Here is a 22,248-nt window from a genome sequence, read left to right on the forward strand (position 1 = left end):
TCAGTGTGAAAGTGTTTTTTCTCTCTCTTAGTTTTTGTCAAAGAGCACAGTGATCGAACTAACAGTAGGTGGCAGGAGTGTTGTGTCTTCCTCATCTTGTTACCACGCCTCAGTCACACTTCATCCATGGTAAATTAATAAAGTAATGAATGAAGCAGACCGTCTTCAGTGTCATGTGGATACATGCTAGCTATTTATTAATCTGTATAGCGCATGGGCCAGTCGGTTAGTTTTTTTTTCTATTTGACATTAAATAAAGATTTGTTCTTATATTGTTAAGATTGTTTGCTTTTCCCAAGCTTGCTGGAAAGTCTCTTATTGCCATTATCCATGCTTATGTATAGTTACCTGCTTTTATGAGGCTATCAAAGACCTTTTTGTTCATTTCCATGGTATAAAGATATATCTGCTAGCCACCTGTAAATTACCTATGTATTAGTTAGATACTATAGCTGAATAGGCTTCAAGGAAGTATATTTTACTTGTGTCAAGTGAAAATATAATTCAAAGCTGCACTTAATTGCAAGCTATTATATTGTTTAATAAAATTGTAATGAAAAGGTTTCTTTTACAGGCAAATTTGTAACGCAGTACATTCATGGTAGCGTGTAGGAAGTATGAAATGTATAACAAAAAGCATCAGCTACTTCACACCAATGTCTGTCATCTCTCCCCTCTGGTGACAACCTCTAACCCTCTTGTGCTACTAGACAACATAAGAGGTGACACTAAGTGACACTTTTTTGCATAAATTTAGCTTTCCAGCACTGTTCACACTTATGAGCGAAGCCACCACTTACATCAGCAATGACTCACAAAATCAAGTATGATTAGTGTGATGAAGTTAGCCTTTCACATAGTAAACACACACTGCTTGTGTGAACATATCAAAGATATTAAAGAATGTAATTGCATTTGCCCCTCGGTGGTAGTGTTATTAAACATGCAATGGCCAAATCTGAACACTATCCTGTTTCACAGGAGCCACAGCAATTTGATTATAACACAAAATCATAGACATTACAACACATTTAATGTCAGCACACACTCTTTTCACATTTATGCACATTTTTGCCACCAAGTGTCGTTTATCTTGGATTTTGTACCATCAGTTAGATGATTTACTCATTCCAAGATGTGCTGTACACTGATGCTCCACTAATGTGACTTGAAAGACAAGACAAATATATTATTTTATACATTTTCTGCTGTAGGTAGGAAAAATAAAGCTAAAGTGTTTTGAATGTTTAAAATTGTCTTAAGCTGTTCTCATGCTGTAATTAGAAACTGCATGTTTTGATGAGATTTCACAGAATCTGCGTTAATAACAAGAGTCACTGAGATAACATCTTACTAATCTTTCTAGATAAAATACATATATGATAATGAGTGAAAGCTGATGTCTGAGACAGAGTGGGATGGCTTTTATTAGTCAGCCCACTCCATAATAGGCAAATTTGTAAGAGAGACACTCCAAATTTAAAAGGTACATTTTGGACTAAGACAGAGTCTCAGAACATACAAGATCATATCTTTTATTGTACAGCCAGTTGAATTCAAATGTGCAATTTCTAAAAATGCAGTGCAAATTACAGTAGCAAGTAAACATGTCAGGTTATAATATAAAAGCACAGCACCATTAGCCACTGTACAACAGTGTCATGTGAACAGCTGCATTTGGCTTGATACATTCCTATAAGAGAAAACTGGCTGGTTACTCTCAGCCTTTAAAACCTGCATTGCGTGATTGGCTTAATGCATATCCTGCTTCCATTTTTCTTCATGACTTCATATATGTGACCACAAAAGAGTAAAGCTGAGAATTACACATAGACAACATATAACACAATTCCACTTCAGTCCAAAGTGTCTGACATTCATATAGGATGAATACACTGACCTGTGAGAGGCATCCACAATCAGTAACCTATGGTATTTGATGAATAGAACAAAGGTTCAATGCATTTCTTTACACAACAGCTTTAGCCCTAGGATTTGCTACACTAGATGAATGCATAAGTCCACATTAAATAGCAAGGAATGATAGCTGTTAAAAGTAAAAAGTTATATCATTAATAAACATCTTTTCCTGTCTCTGTAAGATTTATACTTTCTAATAAGGTACCAGCAGGCTTCTATCATTGCACAAGCTCTTCCTGGGCTTCCTGTGAATATATCCGACATGTCAAGTCTCATTAAGAGATATTTATTCTATGCCATTTTGATTGTTTTGGGAGCATCAGCAGCTTTCTGTTTTGTTGGCATCTTGCTTCCTTCTTGCTCAGTCTTCCTCGACAGTCTAGGGCTACCAGCAGCTTTCCTCCCAGTCTGTGGGCTGGAGGAGCCTGCAGCCATCTTGCGCTGAAGTAAGGGACTCCTGGAGCTCTTCGGCTTTGCTGGTGTCAGCAAAGAGTCCATAACTTTCAGTGACCGCAGGCCAAGCAGACCACAAAAGTAGTTACACTTGTGCTGAGAGACAAACTGTTCAAAAACTTTGGGATTCGCTTCGATAGATAAACCTTGATGCCTGTAGCGATGCAAAACAGAGAGCAAAGCTAAATGTAACAGACATGATTCCTATAAATGTAAATTACCTGTAAAATGAGGTGTTTGCAGTATAATTTGCAGAAACGACGCAATTCAAATAGTACTGACCCTGTTGATTTGACTGAAATTCCAACACCGGTGATCTTAGTGTCAACACCTGCAAAATGACACCCCAAAATTACTTGTTCATGTAACATAGTCACATTGAAAGATGTACAATACCTTGTGCAGTTTTAGAAATGTGAAAGACAACATGCACATTTTCCAAACCTCACAACCTAAAATATATCAAAATAAAATAAATGTCCATATTGGGCCTGAAAGTATCTGGAATACTGTTGCTACTCTTTCAATTTAAATGTTAAAACTGAAATATCCTTTCATTATTGCAAGCACAATTTTAGCATATGAGGTCATGTATGTAAGCAATATTTTCTTCAACCAGTTTGAGCTTCATTTGCTCACTGGACCTTTATTATACTGCAGAATTTAACACAAAGTTGTTAAATGTGAATCTTGTGATGTGGGGTAAGGTGGGACATAAGTAGAGAAGCTGGCCTCTGGTAATTTTCTGTGCCAAACCACAGGCATATTCCAAACTATAGCAAGTACAGGTAACACACAAACTTATTAATTATTAAATATTACTCTGGCTTCATGTGTGACCATACCTTCAAGTCGAGTGAATAGCAGATTTCCATTGGTCCACTGAAAGATCCAGTGCTGCAGGGTACAGCACTTCTGCTCCACCTCAGAGCCAGTCCTCATGTCTATTCTGCCAGTATAGTCCAGGTCAGAGAATTTCTGATACACTCCTGTGAGATCTGTCTCCACTGTGGCGTACGGTACAGCGTTTGCTGGTCGGTACATCAAATAGACTGGAATCACCCTGTTTAACAAAGATTGTCAGGGTGTAGGAGATGCTTAATGGTCCCTGTTGTATAGATAGATATACAAAATTGTTATCTTTTTCAAGAATAAACAGAGTGTACTCACTCAAGAGAGGGACCAAAGTTTTCTATAACTCTTGTCTCTGCAGCAAAGATTTTACAGTATTCCCGAGCCAAGTTCTGAATTTTACATTCCTGTATGTAGAACATTGGAGAATAGCCAATAAACATCAGCTCCGCCTACACCATTTATTCAGTCTTAACTGGATTAGTGCCATAGTAATCCTATTAAGGTGGCAGAATTAACACCTGATTCACTTTAATACGGGAATTGCTGTTTATTGAATGACATATTTATGAATGCATGAATAAATTATGACATTAGCCCGTTCTTATATACCTGCTTCATGATGTCCAGGTTTGTATCTATAAGACAGCTGTCCTCTTTGCCTCCATAAGCGATGGGGTTGCATACTTTAATGATACATGTGTTACCAGACTCAAACACAGGCTCCAGACCGTAGATGACTTTTGCCCTCCAGACTTTATGAGAACAGCCATCTCCAATATGAGATTCCTTCATCATTATGCGACCAAAGAATTTGTTGCCCCAGACACCAGAATCAGCCACTCCCTTGTTGAATATTAGGGGTGTCATTTCGATTTCCTCCCCAACTGCATTCACAAGTTTTTAACGGTGATAGTCAGAAAAGAAAAGCACAGGGAAAAAGAACCCTGTAATCTTAAGATGTGAAACGTCATCTTACCACCAAGGTCCTCACGTATGGACAGTCCAGTCAAGACTGCAAAATAATGAGAGAGAATACAGAAAAGTAAGCATGTTGCAGTCAGGGAATGAAAGGAAAAATTAAGTATCTAGTATTCCAAAGTTATTTTAAAACAGTACATACTATCTGCACTGAGCAGAATGTCTGTGGAGTCTGTCCCGTAGTCATTTGTGATTGAGCATCCGTAAACACCGGCATCTTTGGACGATGCCTGAACAATGGCAAGATTGACCTGGGCTTCATCTCCTGCTCTTGAAGATGTACAAATAAGAAATAATATAAAAATGTTTAAGAAGACGTAAACTTACAGTACATATTGAAAGAATGTAACATATTTCCAAAAAGATCACTCTGAGAACTTACTTTCTTTTAACCTGAGTAATTTCCACCTCATTTTTGTACCATTTAATAGTCGAGTCACTGAGAACGTTGAAAAACTGGCACCACAGTTTCAAGTGTCCAGAGGCATCTGCAAAAGTTTCAGCCCTAATCTTACGGATAACTTGAGGAGCTGGAGAAAAAAAAAAATTAAAAAACAGACACATTTTTCCATAAGTGCCCAATTTTATAAGTTTTCCTGTACAAATTAAATAGCAAAGGTCTGTTATAGGTGCTATAAGAACCAGCCTGTATACAGAAAATGAGTTCAGAAAAAGGAGAAACTTCTGGTTTTGTTAGATTCTAATGAGGAGGTTGTGAATCACGTCTCTTTGATGACCAGCAGCATGGATTGCTGCCTTCCACGGTGTCTTGTCTGATATGCCCAGAAAAGATGCAACAGTGGCTTTTCAAAAGCAGTAAAATACAAAAGTACTAAAACATTTCCTTTGTCTCACATAAGTGAATTCTGATAAAGCATGAGGCCTTCAGGCCTTTCTTTACCTTTGAATGGGTTACGCTTGTCCTTCTCTTCAGGTTTCCTTTCAGTTTGAATCTCCTCAGCAGGCAGCTGGCTGGGTGTTTCAGATGCCATCTTCTTTTTGCTCAAGATGGGTGAACGCCTTTCTAGTAGAGAGGTTTGTTCACCTGTGGGCTGAAGTACAGATGACCGTCGCAACAGGCTTGGAGATACAGAGAGTGCCACGGCAGTTGTGGAAAGCTTGCTGCTCTGCGTAGATGCTTCCCTTTTCAGAGTCTGGTTATCAGCTGGTGATGTGACCTCTGTGGTCTCCTCAGGTTTGGCCTTGGGTGTTAGGATTTTGCGGCGAGCCCCAGAGGCCAGCTCTTGTGGAGTAGCAGAAGGGATGGGAGAAACACAGTTTCTTTTCTTTAATGATGGGCTAGGTTCTGCAGTTTGATTGGCTGTGGAGTCTGACGGTAAACCTTCCTTAACCTCCTTCAGAATAAGTGGAAGATTATTCCCTTGAGTGTTAGACCCAGTTTCAGGGGGAAGCCTTTCAATACTTTGCAAAGAACTTGTATTTGTGTACTGCTCTTCCATTTTGCACTGATCAGAAACTGTTGTCAAATCCCTTTCATTTGTGCTGCTGAGCTTAATTTCTGGAGTTAACTTTTGTATGAATTGCACGTCTTTGCCTTGAACAAGTTCATCTTTGGTACGCTCCGAATTTATTATATTTGCCTCTTGAATACTTTGCTTCTTATTTGTCTCTCTAAGTGGAGACTCAGGTTCCTGACTGGCAGTTCCAGATAGACTTGAAATTGTACTGATCAGTTTGACTTCAGAAGTTAAAGAGGGAAAATTTAGTTTGGGTGTTGTTTGTTGAGAAACAACAACAGAACAATTTTCTGGCTGAACTACAATTGAAGGTTGGATTTCCTTGCCAATGTCCATGGCACCTCCATTATATTTTTCAACACTTCCGTCAAGTCCTGCCATGCCTTTATTTGTTCCACTGTCTATAACAGAGATGGGTGGCATCAAAAGAGCCTGAAGAGGCTGTGATGTTGCACTTTGAGTTTTAGATTGCTCGTAGTCTGTTTTATGAAGTTGATGATAAACCTCCATAAGTGTTGCCTTTATGGTTGTGGGGGGTGATTCGTCAACGCCTTTCTTATTTTCTCTTTCAGGCATGAACTTTTTCACCTCCAGCTTTCTGTCATCTTGTACTAATTCCTGGCGTGGCCTTGCTGTTATAATCTGATTGTGTAGTAAGTTAGAATGGGATGGTATGTCAGATACCGGATTAGCCGATGTTGATTCAAGAGCTTTTATTTGTGATCTTAAAAGTTCAGCAATAGAAATTATTTTTGTTTCAGGTTTTGAAATTTCTTGAAAACCTTTGATGTGTTCCACTGAGGTTTTGTTCTCTGCAATTTTTGGAGATGTGTCATTTATATCTTCCTTCAAATGTTTTAAGTCTAAACTAGATTTCTTCACCACTTTTGATATGTGCTCTTTCTGCCCAGTTTGTTTGCAAGGTGCATCCACAATGATTCCTCCAGTGTCTTCGTTCCTTGCATCTTTGCTCTTTTCTGTTTTAGTTTGTTCAGTCACATTTACAGCAGCAGTTTCAGTTTCCATCTCAACTATCTTCTCATTTGGAGCGTCACTCTCAACCAACAACTTAGTGAGCTCTGCCTTCTCATCATGTTGTATTTCTGTCCCTTCAACAGCTTTTATAGTTGTATTAAATTGACTCTCCAGGATACTGAGCGAAATATTACACCTTAAAGCGTTCTCACCACTGACAGGGCTTTTCAGGGGTGACATCTGTACGTTTGTGGAAAGAACTTCATTTGATGCCTTGGAATGATCCCATGCGTCCTGTGTCATTGTGTCAATGTCTGTTTTAAAACCACTATGGAAAAGCGGGGTCTGGATGTCATCTGCCACGGTCGGCCTTTCTATTGGAGTCTTTTGTTGTCGCGAGCTGACCATACACCGTTCTGGTGGTAGCTCAAGGCTGACAGGTGCATCATTCCTGTTCATCTTTGTGGGATCTTGTGTAACCTTGGGACATAATACAAGCACAGATTTTCCAAGCTGTAAATACATATTCCTTTATCCCTGGCTATGCTGGTCGTGGATAAACACATGCAATTTTTATCAACAGCAACTGTGTAACCAGCAACAAACATGGAAAGGAATGAGAAGACCTTAGGACAAAGAGAAATTTATGAACTGGAGAAATGTTTAAGTGTGTTAATCTGCTCCATTGCCAAAGCCAAACAAGAGATGAGTTTTTGTTGGATTCTTGAATTGATACATAGGTTAAGAAATATTGTTCATCATTCAGTAGACAACTTTTTGCCAATATTCTGGAAAACCTCAAAGAAGTGTGATTTCAATTGAGCATAATAAATAAAGTAAAACATAAATATGGTATAAAAGCATGTTTGTTGAGTGTCAGTTATTACAGTCTGCTAGTGAACTGAACCATAAGCCATAATATGACCCAATATAGTCTAGTATATTGAGCAATACTGTGCCTCAAAAGCAGCCTTCAGTCTGAAGACTAGACTGAAATATTAAACTTTTACAATCATATGCTACACAATCAAAAGAATCACTCCACATTTCTGCTTCTTTCTCTTATCCTCTTTGCAAGTCTGGTATGGGATGGCCTGTTTAAAATGAAGGTTGCTCTCCTGCATGCAAGACTGGCCCGAAAGGAATGCAAATTATTTTAAGTGCCGCTCCAGCCATTCAGTGTTTTGTCTCAGTCATAAGTGCCGTCAGTATTCAGCTATGCAGTAGAGGTTGGTGTGATTGTGTAAGCAGTATAAAGACTGACAATCAGTGATAACTTTGTTTCCCAGCCAGGAATTTATTTTTTAATGCAGCAAATTAAAATTACAAATTTTGTTCCTATCACAACCGCATTCATTCAATTGCAGGAACTATAAAAATTTTAGAGGATGCCACTTTTTTGTTTTCTAGAAAAGGATCTAAAGAGTGGGTTGTGATAGCTGATCCAACTCTGCATCATTTTAAGCTACAGCTGGCAGTGAAATACTGACAGGAAACAGCTAACCAAAATCCATTTGCCAGGCTAGTCGTCTTACCGAATAACACATTATATCTCAGCTATTTGATCTGTGCAAAAACATTTTACAAATCTTGCTTTACCCGTTCCCAGTCTTTCTGCTAAGTTAGACTAACTGAGAGAAGCTTCATATTAATTTACAGACATGAGAGTGGTGTCGATCCCTCAATAAACCAAATTGTAGGCTTCTTCAAAGTCATTACTTTAACTTTCTGGTAGTCTGCTTATTTCTCATAATAATGTTTCAAAGAATGATAAAATTGTTTATATTTAAAAATTTATAAAAATCTCACTTTCAGACCTTTAAACTTAAAAACAAAATCACCCCACTACATCGGTATATCTACTGCAACTGTCAACATGTGCGTCATTTAATTCTTGTGACCCAGTGGGGGATACTTGTAAAAGCTATAAATAGATTTTGGATGCCTGTGTTACTGATGGGACTGATTTTGGCAGCACAAAGCACTCATGAGCTCATGTGAAAAGGTTCCCTCACCTCACTTGGCATGGGTAGTTGAGACGCAGGCACCTTTTTTTGGATGTGGCTTGTTTCCTTCTCAGACAGCTGGTGTCCAGCGGGTTCACATGGATGCTGAAATAAAGCAGTCCTGCTGTCACAAGTTGAATCCACTGACTCACTGTGTTTGTGGGATAGAGATCCATCAGCTGAAGGCTTTGTCTTTACATCACCACCCATGATTGTTGCATCAATGTCCTCTTTTAATTTGGTTAGGAGTGTTGATCTAACACTTGACAGTGGCTGTGTTGCGGAAATGTAAGGTATTTGCTGTTGTCTTTTCAAACTTTCTTCTGTACCATTACATCCAGTTTCCTGCTCATGTTTTGCAGCATTTTCACCTTCAGTTTTTGAACCAGGATGGCGTGAAGATGCAAAAGCAACAGGGGACAGTGGCACAGTGAGTTGCTCTTTCTTTGAAGCCACTGTTACCTCTGTACATATCTTTTCATCCTGTGATGACCTTTGAGGAAACACTGCCACCTCTGATGCAGATTTCTGATCTTCTTTTATCATGTTTGTCACTTCTGAATGTGTAATTGATGAACTAGAAATATTCTCTACTTCCATAATCTCATCTGAATTCCTCTGGATCTGGACTGACTCTTTACAGGTCAGAACTGCAGAGACCGAGGGCTCATCTTTCAGCCTTCTCTCCTCAGACACTCTCTCTGCTAGACCATCTGCTTTTCCAGCTTTTGCACTGTTGGAAATTTTAATCTTTTTCTTGATAAAGGGAGCTTTCGTTTGGTGTGTTGTAAAATTCTTCTGGGTAGCGTCATATAAGCATCTCTCAGCTTTACTGCCATTATCATTAAGAGGCTCTCCTTTAGATAAACTAGACATTGTGCCATTAGTGATTGGGACTGGTTTTTCTTTAACCTCCTCCCCAGGGGCCCCTTGTAACCTGGGCGTTGTCTCTAGAACAACAGCTTGATGGTTCTCCTCATTACCATCATCCTCCATTGAGCTTGGTGTGCTAAGAAAGGCCTCCATTGTCGAGCGGCGTTTCCTCTGTGTACGATCGGGACTCATGGTTCGTGGTGGCTCCTGGTTTTCTTTGCCTTCTGCTTCCCTGCGTCTGCTCTCAGCCTTCTGTTTGACCTTGGCAAAGTAACGCTGGTGGATTTTGAACTCGTTCATCTCACCCACCTCCAGAACACCAGAGCAGGAAACAATACCTTTACTGTTGATGGCTGAGGCCTGGTATATAGCTGCATCCTCCACAGTGCACCTGGAAATTAATCAATATCACATCAAGCAGCAGTTATCGGAAAGGAAAAACATTTTAGATGGCAAAGCTATCATTTGAATTTCCCTTATTATCTCCTTTATGGACATCATCAAACAGCATTTTCAAATATACATACTTGTAAATATGCAGGGAATGATTTTGTCCATTGTGGAATATTTCATATTTAGGAAGTCCACAGTATCTATCCAACTGCATGTCGTCTTTATACCACGTAACCTGAGGGGCCGGGTATCCTAAAAAACAAAAAAACAAAACAAACAACCAAAACTGCAATGATTTGTAAATAGATACTGGAATACCATAGATCAACAATAGAATTTAAACTGAGACATTTTAATATTTCATAAAATTTATTAACGCAGGGATAGCACAAAAACTAATACACATTAAGATTTTTCATTAAACTGTAAAATGTCTCAGTTTAAACGATTAATGTGTTTTCTATTTTTTAATGTGAATAAAACATGGGTTTATGCAATCTGGAAATCATTGCATTCTCTTTTTAATTTAAATTTGACACAGTTTTCCTACTTTGTCTATGTTCAAGGTTTATCTTTGTATTATTCTTGTCTTTGACCTTCTTTAAAAAAATGCAGCATAAGCACGACGACTTACAGTACATTGTTTTTTTAAATTATTATTTTTGTTTGTTTGTGATATATTTCAGTTCAATTGCTCAGATGTATGGAGTAGGCAATGCTTACCTCTAACCACACAGGAAAACTTCACGTTTGAATTTTCAGACACAGCTTTTGACTTCAGGGTAGCTTCAAAGGATGGCTGTGTTTCTTCAGTTAAATGAGCAATCACACTGCAGAGTGTGCTCCTGTACAAGAAAATAGAGTTGGTCAGTCATGGTATTTATTTGGATTTATATGTCTTTTATCATTAAAAAAAAAAACTTCTTTATTGCACTTTTTTATCTGTATTATTGGCTTGATTGCTTTTTTGGTACCATTTAAAAGAATGTCCCAAGTCAAAACTATGTAAAATGAAGAAAGTAAGAACTGAAATCATAAAGTGAGATAATTTTCTAAAGGCCTTTACTTTACATAAAGTCTAAAAAACACTTGTGAGTTTTGGAGGCAACTACAATTAACTTGTTTTTTGTTGTTGTTGTTTTTAATAAGTGTTTCTTTGATCTTTCACTACAGTATTCAGTATAAAAAGCTTTACATTCAGCCCATATTTACATTTCATTGCATGAAAAATGTGATCGTCCAAAGATATTACTGAAATATGAATATATGAATAAAATGATCATGGCTTGAGTATTAGATCAGTGTACAGTTGAGTGAGATCATTACACTTCACTGAATATTACTTATGATTAATAAACAAGGCACTACACATTATGTACAGTTGTTACTATTATTGTCTTCAAGCAAACACTAAACAAGATATTGTTAATATATCTACATTTAGCAAAAAAAAAATACAGATGGAGAACAGAAAATTAGATTCAGTAATGATTCAATAACTAGAATCAGCAACACAAACCACTGGTAATTCTTGATTTTAGCTTTGGTAATACACTAGATGTGCTAAGTAAAGGACATGATCAGTGGTTTCTGCAAAGTTCAGCTGAGGCTGACAGAGTGAAAGTTCCCCTAAAGCAACAATGCAAGATAACTGGCAGATAATGTTACTCGGTTTGTCCTGTGTCAGTAGCTTAAAGATGAACAGCAGTTTAATCAAATATTACACAAGATTAATTAAAAAGGAGACCGAAAGAGCAACACCTACTTGTGCTATAAACAAATCTTCTCATGCAGACGCTGTCGTGTATGCTTGATGTGAAAAGGGGCCAATGGTGCATAGCTGAAATTGTGCTCTTAATAAGCAGTTTATTTAAACTCTGCTGTCCGTGGCAACAACAAACAAAAAAACACCATGCAACACATGCTCATCCCAGGTTAGGTAAAACCCTGAATTATAGATATATTACAGAATAAATACACGCTGGGATCATACATACTGCATGTTCCCAGCAGAGGTGCTTCAAGTGGAAGGACACCACCCTGAGTTAGTCTGGATTCTGTACCTGTTTTCTGGCCTCACATTAGAGAGGTAGCTGCAGCCACCAAGGCGGCCGCTTCCATTGACATCTTCTCCATTGGAAGACCGCCCATTCCCGTTAGACGAACGTCTTGATGTCCTCCATGAAGTCATTTTCCACCAGATATTGTTTTGTTGCCAAGAGAAGAGTTCAAACTTTAAAAGAATAAAGTTGTAAAACATCAAAAACAAATGTTGTATATTAAAAACTCAATTATTTAGCACAAGAGATGCTAGTTTAAGATATACTTTACATCTTCTACATGTGCTTATCCAGTAGCTACATAAACAACATTCAGCAGTCCATTTTACACAGTTAACTCACCATACACAAGTTTCATTCCTTCCTTTGACAGACACCCCACAGCACTGGCTTAAGGCACTGCAATTTCCAATCAAACATGAGCATGCGTAGGTCCGTGGACTATTTATAGTTGGCCTGCAAATAGGCACAAGAGCACATCACACTTTCCAAAACTCATCTTTGTGGCTGTTTTATAAAGAGGGGAAAAAAAACTCTAATGGATCCACCAAATATAAATCTTAAGTAGAGAAATATCTGTAAGAAATCAAAAGCAAAAGAAAAATAAAACAAAAACATTTTCCATGTCCAGATCTGTTAGTTCACCAGATCCCAGGAAAAGATTTTAAAAAACATGGTTAAGTCTTTTTTTCCCCTCATTCTGTTATTAGTGAATTACGGTTTCCCCAAAGAGAAAAAAGATTTTCTCTTTGGGTATCCTCTGTCCAACTTTTTAGCTGTGTTTACAGGCTGTAGTAAAGTATCATTTGAGCCTGTCAGTCAAAAGAATGACGCCTTTAGTTTTGAGTGCATTAATACGAGCAGCACATTCTTACGGTCACGTAGTTTCCTATCTAAAAAGTGTGGCGTTAGAAAACTCTCGAGTATAAGTAGAACATAGCAAAAACAGCTGTTATTTAGCCCAGTGTTCCCCAGAATCACCTCTTGTAAAACCATATAAATATATAGATGTTTATATAAGACAGTGAAGTCTGCTAAGTTCTCTGACATGTATTGTTCAGTGGCTGACAATTGCATTGTGTCCCCAGAGGAAAAGCAGTAGGAATAGAACAGCCTTATATAGGCAGATCCCACTGACTCCCAAAGAGATATGGGCTCTAATCTTCATACAAGCATGCACAGACAGATCTACACACACTTTGTTGCACACACACACACACACACACACACACACACACACACACACACACACACACACACACACACACAAACAGAGAGAGAGAGAGCATTTATCAACAAGTTAATTTTTTTATTTTTTTATTTGGTCAGACCAATGTGATTTTAGTCTCCAGGGATTCAAGACTGATTCAAATACTTGGCTCAGTCTGAAAACAAAATGCTGGAACAATCTCAATATTAAGCAGAAATGAAATTAACTTGCAAGGCTGATACCTGGATGCCAAAGTGACCTTAATAAGCGTTTTATTTTGTCACCTATATAGACTTCTTCCATGGTAAACACACTCCAAACCCCCAAACTTGTCTTTGAACTGACTGGCACTGATACTACTACAATGAGTTACAGCTTCCCGAGTGTGTTCGTCCAAGTTCAAAGGTATCAAACAGCATTATCTCTTGGGTTACTACGTATGCTCATCATATTACACATGCCTGCATGACTTCCTTTCATCTATTTACATTTTTCTGTTCCATCCATTCGTCACATTCTTTTGTAGCTCCCTGCCAGGGCCATGACGCAGTGATTTGATTTAACAACTTAGATTAAATTAAGAATTACATTTTAAAAGAACATTTTTAAATGGAATATGTTAAGACTCTTGGAACCAATGGAAAATGGAAGCAATGGAAATTGAACACACAGTTGGGCAATTCATTATGGATTCCATTAGTTATAGCATACCACACACACACACACACATACACACACTGGTGACTGACATGTATAGGCTGCAGGATCTTGTATTTGACTGTACGTCAGTCGGCTGTAGAGACGCTGGAAAACACAGTTGCGTGGTGTGGATATTCTCCACTGGGCTGTGTACAGAGTGATCAAAGCACATCAGGGTGGTGAAACAGTACAGAAACCAGAAGACTCTGTCATGTGACTGTGTTTGAACATGTATCCCCCTTAAGCATGTTGAAAACCTGCTGATGGAAGGGGGATTTCCAATATATAATAACTGAAAATAAAAAAGAAACATATTTATGCTTCTGGTCAGCTGGAGAAAAATTTAAAGTACACTAGCTTATCTGATTGGAAAAATACAATCCAATAAAAAATAAAGACCTGGTTAGATACCAGCTAAAACATCGATAACTATTCCGAGCTTTTCTCAGAAGGTTGTTTTCCTCAGTATTTTGAAAATCCAAGGAATGTTATGTCCTGTCCCATGTTAAGGTCTTAATCTCTCTCCAAATCTCAGTGCACACGAGGTCTGCAGTGGGAGTGCATAATTTTAGCATTGCATGTCTATTGCCTCATGTTTTGCCATTTATAGCACTTCACAAAATCCTGTAGTGGCTTAGTGGTGCAGATTTATGGTAAATGGTAAATGGCCTGTATTTATATAGCGCTTTCTAGTCCCTAAGGACCCCAAAGCGCTTTACATATCCAGACATCCACCCATTCACACACACATTCACACACTGGTGATGGCAAGCTACATAGTAGCCACAGCCACCCTGGGGCGCACTGACAGGGGCTACTAATGATGCTCTCTGAGATCACTACCTCTGGCTTTGTTTATACCATTATCTCTTTTGCAAACATAATTGTGCTTCTATCAGAAATAAAAAGGGGGTCCTGTGGGGCAAATGTAAATTGTTATAATCAGTCATTAGAACCTGTGTGGTAATGGACATCCCACGACAACAGGACCATTGTCATTCGGGATGTGTGTGTGTCCCTGATGGTGACAAACATAGACCAAAAAGGCTGAAGCAGATTGGACAACCATCAGCTCTTCAGTTTCACTGTGGCATTTATTTACCACCTCTATGGACTTCTAATAAATAGTGACCTTTCAGCACGTGTTCATGAACCTTTTACTCACAGCTTCCTCTTGTCCTTCAGTGTTTCTCCAATTATAATGTCATTAGTACAACAAAAGAGATAATTAGATTTCTCTTTTTAAAAAATTAGCTTCACTATTCTTCCTCAGCTTAGTCTTAGTTAGCCACTAAAGAACACTACCCTTTGGTCTTTAACAAATAATTATGACTGTTTATGTACTTTTTTTGCAATTTAAGAGTTATAACATTTGTTTATGAATAGATGGTCTGCAGTTTGTCATGTAAAACCATATTGGTACCTTTGTATTGATCAACAGAAATGTATGTCTGTTATTTGTCTGCTTTGAAGCCTATAAACAGACGGGCATGTTCACTGGTGTTGTGGTAATCCTCATAAAATGGTGATGTAAACTTACACTGACCCACTTGACCTACCGTGCAGTAGCTGATATTGAGAGCTTTGCTAATCAAGCGTTAGATTGAACTCATATTATTTTGTAATGTCACCTAAAGAAGAACAGTTTTTGAACCTTGGACAGCCCCTGTCCTATTATTATGGCCATAGAAATTTGTTGCATAAAGTGGGAATTAACTCTTTCATGTTGCTGCCTGTGGAGCAGCCTCCTGAGATAAATCACTACTATTTCAGCTACATGAAACACCAGCTGCATGGGAACACACTGTTCTAATTCCGCTGGGATGTTACAGTTCTCAGATCCAAGATGGTTTGAGTGGTGAGGTGACGACATGGACCCATGGGGAGAGGGGTACACCCACGGACAAACAGGAGGAGCCAGCTATTATTGGAATTTTGTTTGTAGATTAACTATTCTTTTTGGGATTAAGGTTAAACATTGTCATAATATCAGAAAATGTTGAAATGTATGCATGCTGGTACATTGTTGAATAGGTGATTTCGGTTCACCCAGACTTGCTGAGCTCTGCTATGAGAGTTTACCGGAAGAGTGACCCAATGCCAAGTGTACCCCAAAACACCCTTGTACATACATGCACAGTCAGAGAGCAGTTTGTTTTGATGTTTGACAGGTCTCTGTGGAAACTGAGCTTGGCTTTGTATGGCCGTCTGGACTGCTACTGAGCCTGTGACATCATCCTCTGGTTATTCACACCAGTGTCAGCTCCAAGGAAGCAGAAACAGGAGAAGACTTGAGCTCCAAGAACAGCTGTGTGCCCCACACACAGACTCACACACATCTTTGCCTTTATGTAGCACAGCCCTGTTCATACTGACTTTGACCAGTTGTGCACTGACACAATTAGTAATTGATTAACAGGCTAATACTGCATCTCAAGCATAATCCTGATAAGAAAAAAAACGATGCCTATTGCTACAGCTAGAAAAAAAAGAAAGGAAAGCATCAAAGTTTTAGGAATGAGGAAGCTGGAAAAATGAATTCCTTATAGAAAGCAGACAAATGACATTGTAGCTAGAATCAAATTAAATAAAATAGACTTTGTTTTTATTTTCAATATTCATTGAGATTAATTGAGATTAAATATTATTCACCAAAAATATTAACAGATCACTTTTACTTTCTGTTCCTTTTCTGCAGAGAGTTAACATATAAAATGTCAGATGCTCTGTGCTGACCACAGATACTCTAAAAATGTATTTTATTTTTTCTCATTTTTATGACAGTTAAATTAACTCAATTACAAATGTTCCAAAATACACAGCAGATTAAATCTTTAAATAACTTTTAAGAATATACTTGGGGGAATATCCTCTGTATACTTGATCTAGGTACTAAAAAAAATTAAAAAAAATAAAAAAAATACTTGAGTTGACTTTTTCTTCAGGTGTTGCAGCGCCATCTAGTGGAAATAACAGTACATAGACCTAGCAGTTTTAGGACCCACACATTTTAGTGCTTAAGACACAATATTAATTTTCATTTTGACATTTTATTAAAGAGCAACAATTTTTAACGATATGGAAATGACATAAAACTTTGCAAGCTGATAACATGAGCTGAAAAGATCATTTCACCTGTAAACAGTTGTCTTAGTTTTTCGATTGAATATATGAGACAGCTGTACGACTGGACACAATCCGCTGTGTAGTCACGTCCAAGTTCTAAGTGTAAGGTTTTTTTTATTTTAATGGCAGCAGACAGAAGACAGAAGTGTATGCTTACTATTAGTATAACGATAATCTTATTTGACAGTGATACAATCTGACTCATAAACAAATCATATGTAAATTGTGTCAGTTTGTTTGCAAAAGTTGATACAAATAAATTCGTACATTTGATGTCTGATGTCAATCAAACTGAGATGTTAGATTATCTTACCAAGATTCAAAACTTTAAATTTTCCACTTTTCTTGATTTTTTATTTTTTTTAGAACCATTCTTTCATTGTCCATAATTAATGCACTTTTTTCTGATGTGCTCCTTGAATTGTATGGTGGGCGAACAGACCGAACCATTACAGTTAATGCATATCTCTCATATTTACTGTCTGCATTGATTTTTTTAACTTAAGTATATTTTTACACCCTTCTAACATGGAGACATTCAGACCTGCTTATTTTTTTTCCCTATGTAACATAATAACAATTTGACCCTTTAGCCTTTAGAAAACATGACCTAATCTCTATGCAGTCTCTCACCTGACCTTTTTTAAATCCAAGAGTCACTTTTAAACACTGACATAAATTCAACATAAAAAGTAACAGCAATAATGATATAAAAAAATAACCAATGAAAATCCCAATAAAAAACACAATATAGCAGACTGTGTACTGAGATAAAACTAAAGTACTGGAAAGATACCAAAACGTGAATATGATTTCTAATTATTTTACTTTTGCTTTCTTCTTGATCATTTCAATGATGGATGGAGCTTTCCGCTTTACACCTTGGAGGAAAACAAAAAAAAAATAAAAACAAAAGAAGAAACAGAACTTAATTCAAGCATGACTAATATAAAAAGGACATAAAGCTCTTGTATGTTTCTTGCAGTACCTTTGCTTTTGCTAGGTGACTCTGTGGTATCAGGGGATCTCTTGGCATAAGCAAGTTTCATCCTCTGAATATTTTTCTTGCTGATCACTTCGTGCTGTACAATGGGATGTGGGTAGTCTTTACCCACAATACATCCTGCTGCCTGCTGGATACTGCGTGGAGCTTTCCAAGGTTCATAGATATATTCTGCTGGGAACTTCTTTAGAAGAGGGAGGTACTTCCTGTAAACATAGGAGAAATGCTAAATCATGTAAAGAATGTGAATTTGTTAGGTAATACGTTTGGCTGATAGATCTTACCTGATGTAGTCTCCATTTTTGTCTGTCTTCTTCCCGAAGGCCACTGGAGAGTAAACCCTAAAATACTGGTGGAAGAAGGTGCTCGCTGATAGCCACTGCCAATTTCCAGCATTCAAAGCCCAGTCGCCATCTAATAAAAGCTGCTCAAACACCTTCATGAGCAGTGAGAACATGTTAAAGGTACTATACTGATTTAGTACATGTACTGCTGGACTCATGATGAAAAATTAAAAAAAAAAAAACACAAGTATTGTGTATAATGCATCACTGATAGCTAATAATAATTACTATTAGTAGCAGTAGTATTATAATATTTGTGCTATTAGCAGTTGCAGCCTTTGCGAGCTGACCTTCTGCCCTTCTTCCCAGCTGATCCAGAGGTCTCCCCTAGTAAGGAAACAAGCAACAGCATGTCTGGCCAGGTGGTGGATCCAGCCCTCTTGCCTGAGCTGAGTCATGATAGCATCAATGAAGGGGTAACCAGTCCGAGCCTTTAAGGAGAGTGCGAAATAACAATGAATCATCTATGACACAGAAAATTAGATTACTCCACATTTAACACTGACATAAGTACATCAACATGAAAACTCCTCTTCTCGCATCATCAACTTTCTCTAGAGACACTTCATTCAAGGACTCAATCTCAATACCTCTCTCCAAGCAGCTAGATAATCAGGGTTTGTGTCCCAGTCCACCTGAGTACACACGCTGTTACCCTCCATCTTGTTAAAGTTAGGAATGCCCAAACTGGCTGTGTAGAAGAACTCTCTCCAGAGTAACTGGCCATGCAGAGAAACTGGAGGATCTGAGTGTTTATTCTGCAAAAAAATCACACAAGTCAAAGAGAAACATTAATGCAAATACAAGCACACTGCAAGTACAGTCTCTCACCACAGGAATCACACAAGGAAAGTATTTGGAGTAGCAATGATTATTTTGGTTTCTTTACTGTTGAAATGTATTAAACAATACTACAGCATAGTTTTCCTTATCATTATTAATTACAATATCTGTATGTAAAGTGCATCACTCACCCCTCTATACACCTCTGTGAGTCTCCACCAGAAGGTTCTGACTGATAAGCATCCAAAGGTGACATAGGGACTGAGAACAGTTGTACTGGGGCTCAAAGAGTTTGGAGAAGTCTGCGGCTTCTCAAAGCTGCACACCCATTTCTGAAAGGCATACATGGAAATGTTTCAGAGAATGTAGGTATGTCTTTTGTTACAATCCTGCAAATAACAGGATGTAGATGTGAATCTAGTTTACCGTTCTTTTCATATGTTCATCTAGTCTCCTGAGAGCCTCCTGTTCTCCTCCTGGAAACAGATCCTCTCCAAGAGGAGCAGTGTCCAGGCCGAGCTCCTCCAGTGTAGGAATCCCATATTCCTTCTCGTGGTTTTCTGAGGATGGTGTCTTTACATCTTTGACAGGGGGGATAGATTTAATCTAATCACTTCTAAATGTTGACATTTGCTTTTTAGATAAATGTGCATAGATCATTGCAAATAACTAGGTCTGACAATTCAGTAACACTATTCTGTCTTTCTGGTATTGTGATACCTTTCATATCGTCCATGGTTGGAGCAGGGATCGGTCTCTTAGGGGGACCAATAGTCTTCACTATTGCTTGCAACTTGGTATAGGTAAGTGGGGGTTTTCCATTATTTTCCTCAATTATTCTATTAAGACAAAAAAAAAAAAAAAAAAAAAAAACACAGCCAAGAAATGAAAACACAAGTAACACAGAAAAAAAAATCCACCTCTCTGAAAATGCTCAGCATGATTTTTACCTATCAATATTATAAAGAGTGTGTGAGACTTTGTAGATGACTTCAACTCCATGTTCTTTGGCCAGTGACGTCACTTTGCTGTCGCGCTGCAGGCTGTAGGGCTCTGTGTCATACTCATAGGCCAGTCTGGTTACTTTCCACTTGGTGAATAACTTGGGGAGCACATCTTCTGGCTTCCCTCTCACAACAAACAGCCTAAACATATCATAAAATGACAATATAGGCTGATGGCAGCTGTCTGACTTTTTAAAACGTGTTTAATGTTGCTGAGTGTCGACCGTGTCTCTACCTAGAGTTGAGTTTCCTAAGGCTTCCGTCAAGGTCCTTCAGCGCTCCAATGAGGAACCTCCAGCGGTTGATGCCCACACACGCCTTGTTCTGGAGGTAAGGGTCCAGTATGAACACAGGGTACAGCTGCTTACAGTCCTTCAGAGCAGCCATTAAAGCTGGGTTGTCATGCAACCTGAGTCCCTTGCGGAACCAGTGAATACACGTGTGAGCCATACCTGCCAACACGTGAATCACAAACATAAGGCACCAAAACATCAAGTTAGTGATCTTCAATGAGCTTGTGTTAAAGCGTCACATAAACTAAAAAATTTGAAGGAACTCATGCTGTTGGTTAACATCCATTCTTCCTCTCCACCTCATAAATTTCAGTTAATGGAGAGGACATCTTTACACAGACACAGACGCCTCAGAAATGTAAACGACTAAGAGTTAAGATCTTTAAAACTACGGTAAATACAATACAAATCTTAAAACAAACAAAAAAACAACAACATTACGTTTCACAAAACTGCTTGAAAGGAATGCATGATGATTTCTTGTAAGTTCTACACATCCGTTAAAATTTACACTTCAGGGGCAGAACCTGCAGAAACCCCTAAACTGCAACTAACATGCAATGAAATAAATCAACGGTACGATAACTACAGCATATGATAACATTCAAACATTTCAAGCCAAAAAAAGCAAAAATTTACCTTGTTGGGGCTTTTCAACTCTGCGCGATTCAGATGAACTGCTGTTCAAAAATTCAGTGTTTGGTAACAATCACATTCAGAGTGTTACAAAACAGGAAGACGTGTTACGTCTGCAGCAAGGGCAGCCAACCAGAGGAGGCTTAGCAAAACCACACGTGGTGCGGCTGCAGCAGTTTGACGGTTTATCCACCAGGTGGTGACGTCGGGCAGACAATAACCGAAGTTAGGTTCTTATAATGTCGCAATTACTTCATTTGCTGCCGATAATTATTAAAAGTTATGCAATATATGTGTGTATATTGCTTATTTAAATCATATATCTGAAGCTTATCTCAATCACGAACAAAAGAACGAATTTGACAAAGTTCCGCGGAGGGTTTACTAAAGACACCTCGTTTCTGCCTCTTCAAACCCGTCAGCTCATCGTAGCTCGCCGTGATCGTATAGTGGTTAGTACTCTGCGTTGTGGCCGCAGCAACCCCGGTTCGAATCCGGGTCACGGCATTGTGAAACAATGTCACGGCAGATGAGTCTCTTTTTGACTATGTAAGAAAAATATGTGGCTTCGTGATTATTTTTTAAAAATCCGGCCGTAAATACGTAAAACATCAGAAAGGTCTAAAAATACGTGGACGTTCACTCGTTTCCTACCACTGGGAGTATTTTGGAAACTGTATCTAGCCACATTCAAAGGACTAGGGCCATGTTTGCCCCATTACTCCATTGTAATTACCATTAAGCACCCCCAGAGAGAGACGTGGTTGAAGAAATTGGAGTTTTCCGTGTTCTGGTTGGACCAAACTCATCCAGCCGAGATCTTTCTCTGTACAATAAGCTGATCAGTTGGAGGATAATAAATACCGCCTGTCCTCCGCTGCGCGTCAGCAAGGCATGCCAGTCAAAGAATTATGTTGGGTCGCACTCGGGCATAAAAGTAGGGAAATAACGTGAGCAGAAAATAACTTGTCATTTAAAAATAGCCTGGCAGAAGCACAGATACATAAATATTTTACTTTCTGATAAACAAAGTGCATTTGAGTTTAACAGCTTCGTCATATATAAACAATGCGTCTCACTGACTACATAATTAAAGACTGGAAACCAACCTGTGGAGGTGAAGCGGATTGAATGCTAAAATATGCTGTTGCCTTCACGT

At 38.4% G+C, this 22,248-nt stretch overlaps 2 protein-coding genes and 1 non-coding gene across 3 annotated transcripts; 1 reads left to right on the forward strand and 2 right to left on the reverse strand.

The window, feature by feature from the left end:
- Positions 1-1,519: 1,519 nt before the first annotated feature.
- alpk3b (alpha-kinase 3b) lies at positions 1,520-12,443 on the reverse strand. Its single transcript, XM_019359997.2, has 14 exons — positions 12,334-12,443; positions 11,995-12,164; positions 10,655-10,776; positions 10,066-10,183; positions 8,675-9,929; positions 5,108-7,139; positions 4,589-4,736; positions 4,349-4,476; positions 4,205-4,240; positions 3,838-4,112; positions 3,544-3,632; positions 3,219-3,436; positions 2,656-2,704; positions 1,520-2,527 (listed from the first exon to the last, which is right to left on the reverse strand). Exons 1-14 carry the CDS (start codon positions 12,334-12,336, stop codon positions 2,212-2,214), a joined length of 4,959 nt encoding a protein of 1,652 aa, XP_019215542.2. The 5' UTR covers positions 12,337-12,443; the 3' UTR covers positions 1,520-2,211.
- A 4,497-nt stretch (positions 12,444-16,940) lies between these two features.
- cry5 (cryptochrome circadian regulator 5) lies at positions 16,941-21,239 on the reverse strand. The gene is made up of 11 exons (XM_003437598.5): positions 21,093-21,239; positions 20,396-20,612; positions 20,107-20,301; positions 19,877-19,995; positions 19,583-19,737; positions 19,348-19,488; positions 18,964-19,131; positions 18,664-18,804; positions 18,314-18,465; positions 18,015-18,235; positions 16,941-17,907 (listed from the first exon to the last, which is right to left on the reverse strand). Exons 2-11 carry the CDS (start codon positions 20,608-20,610, stop codon positions 17,846-17,848), a joined length of 1,569 nt encoding a protein of 522 aa, XP_003437646.1. The 5' UTR covers positions 20,611-20,612; positions 21,093-21,239; the 3' UTR covers positions 16,941-17,845.
- Positions 21,240-21,524: 285 nt separating this feature from the next.
- trnah-gug (transfer RNA histidin (anticodon GUG)) lies at positions 21,525-21,596 on the forward strand. The gene has a single exon. It is a non-coding gene; the product is annotated as a tRNA-His (tRNA).
- Positions 21,597-22,248: the final 652 nt, after the last annotated feature.

The sequence above is a fragment of the Oreochromis niloticus genome, linkage group LG1 (assembly GCF_001858045.2).
Source record: "Oreochromis niloticus isolate F11D_XX linkage group LG1, O_niloticus_UMD_NMBU, whole genome shotgun sequence".
NCBI classification, from domain to species: domain Eukaryota; kingdom Metazoa; phylum Chordata; class Actinopteri; order Cichliformes; family Cichlidae; genus Oreochromis; species Oreochromis niloticus.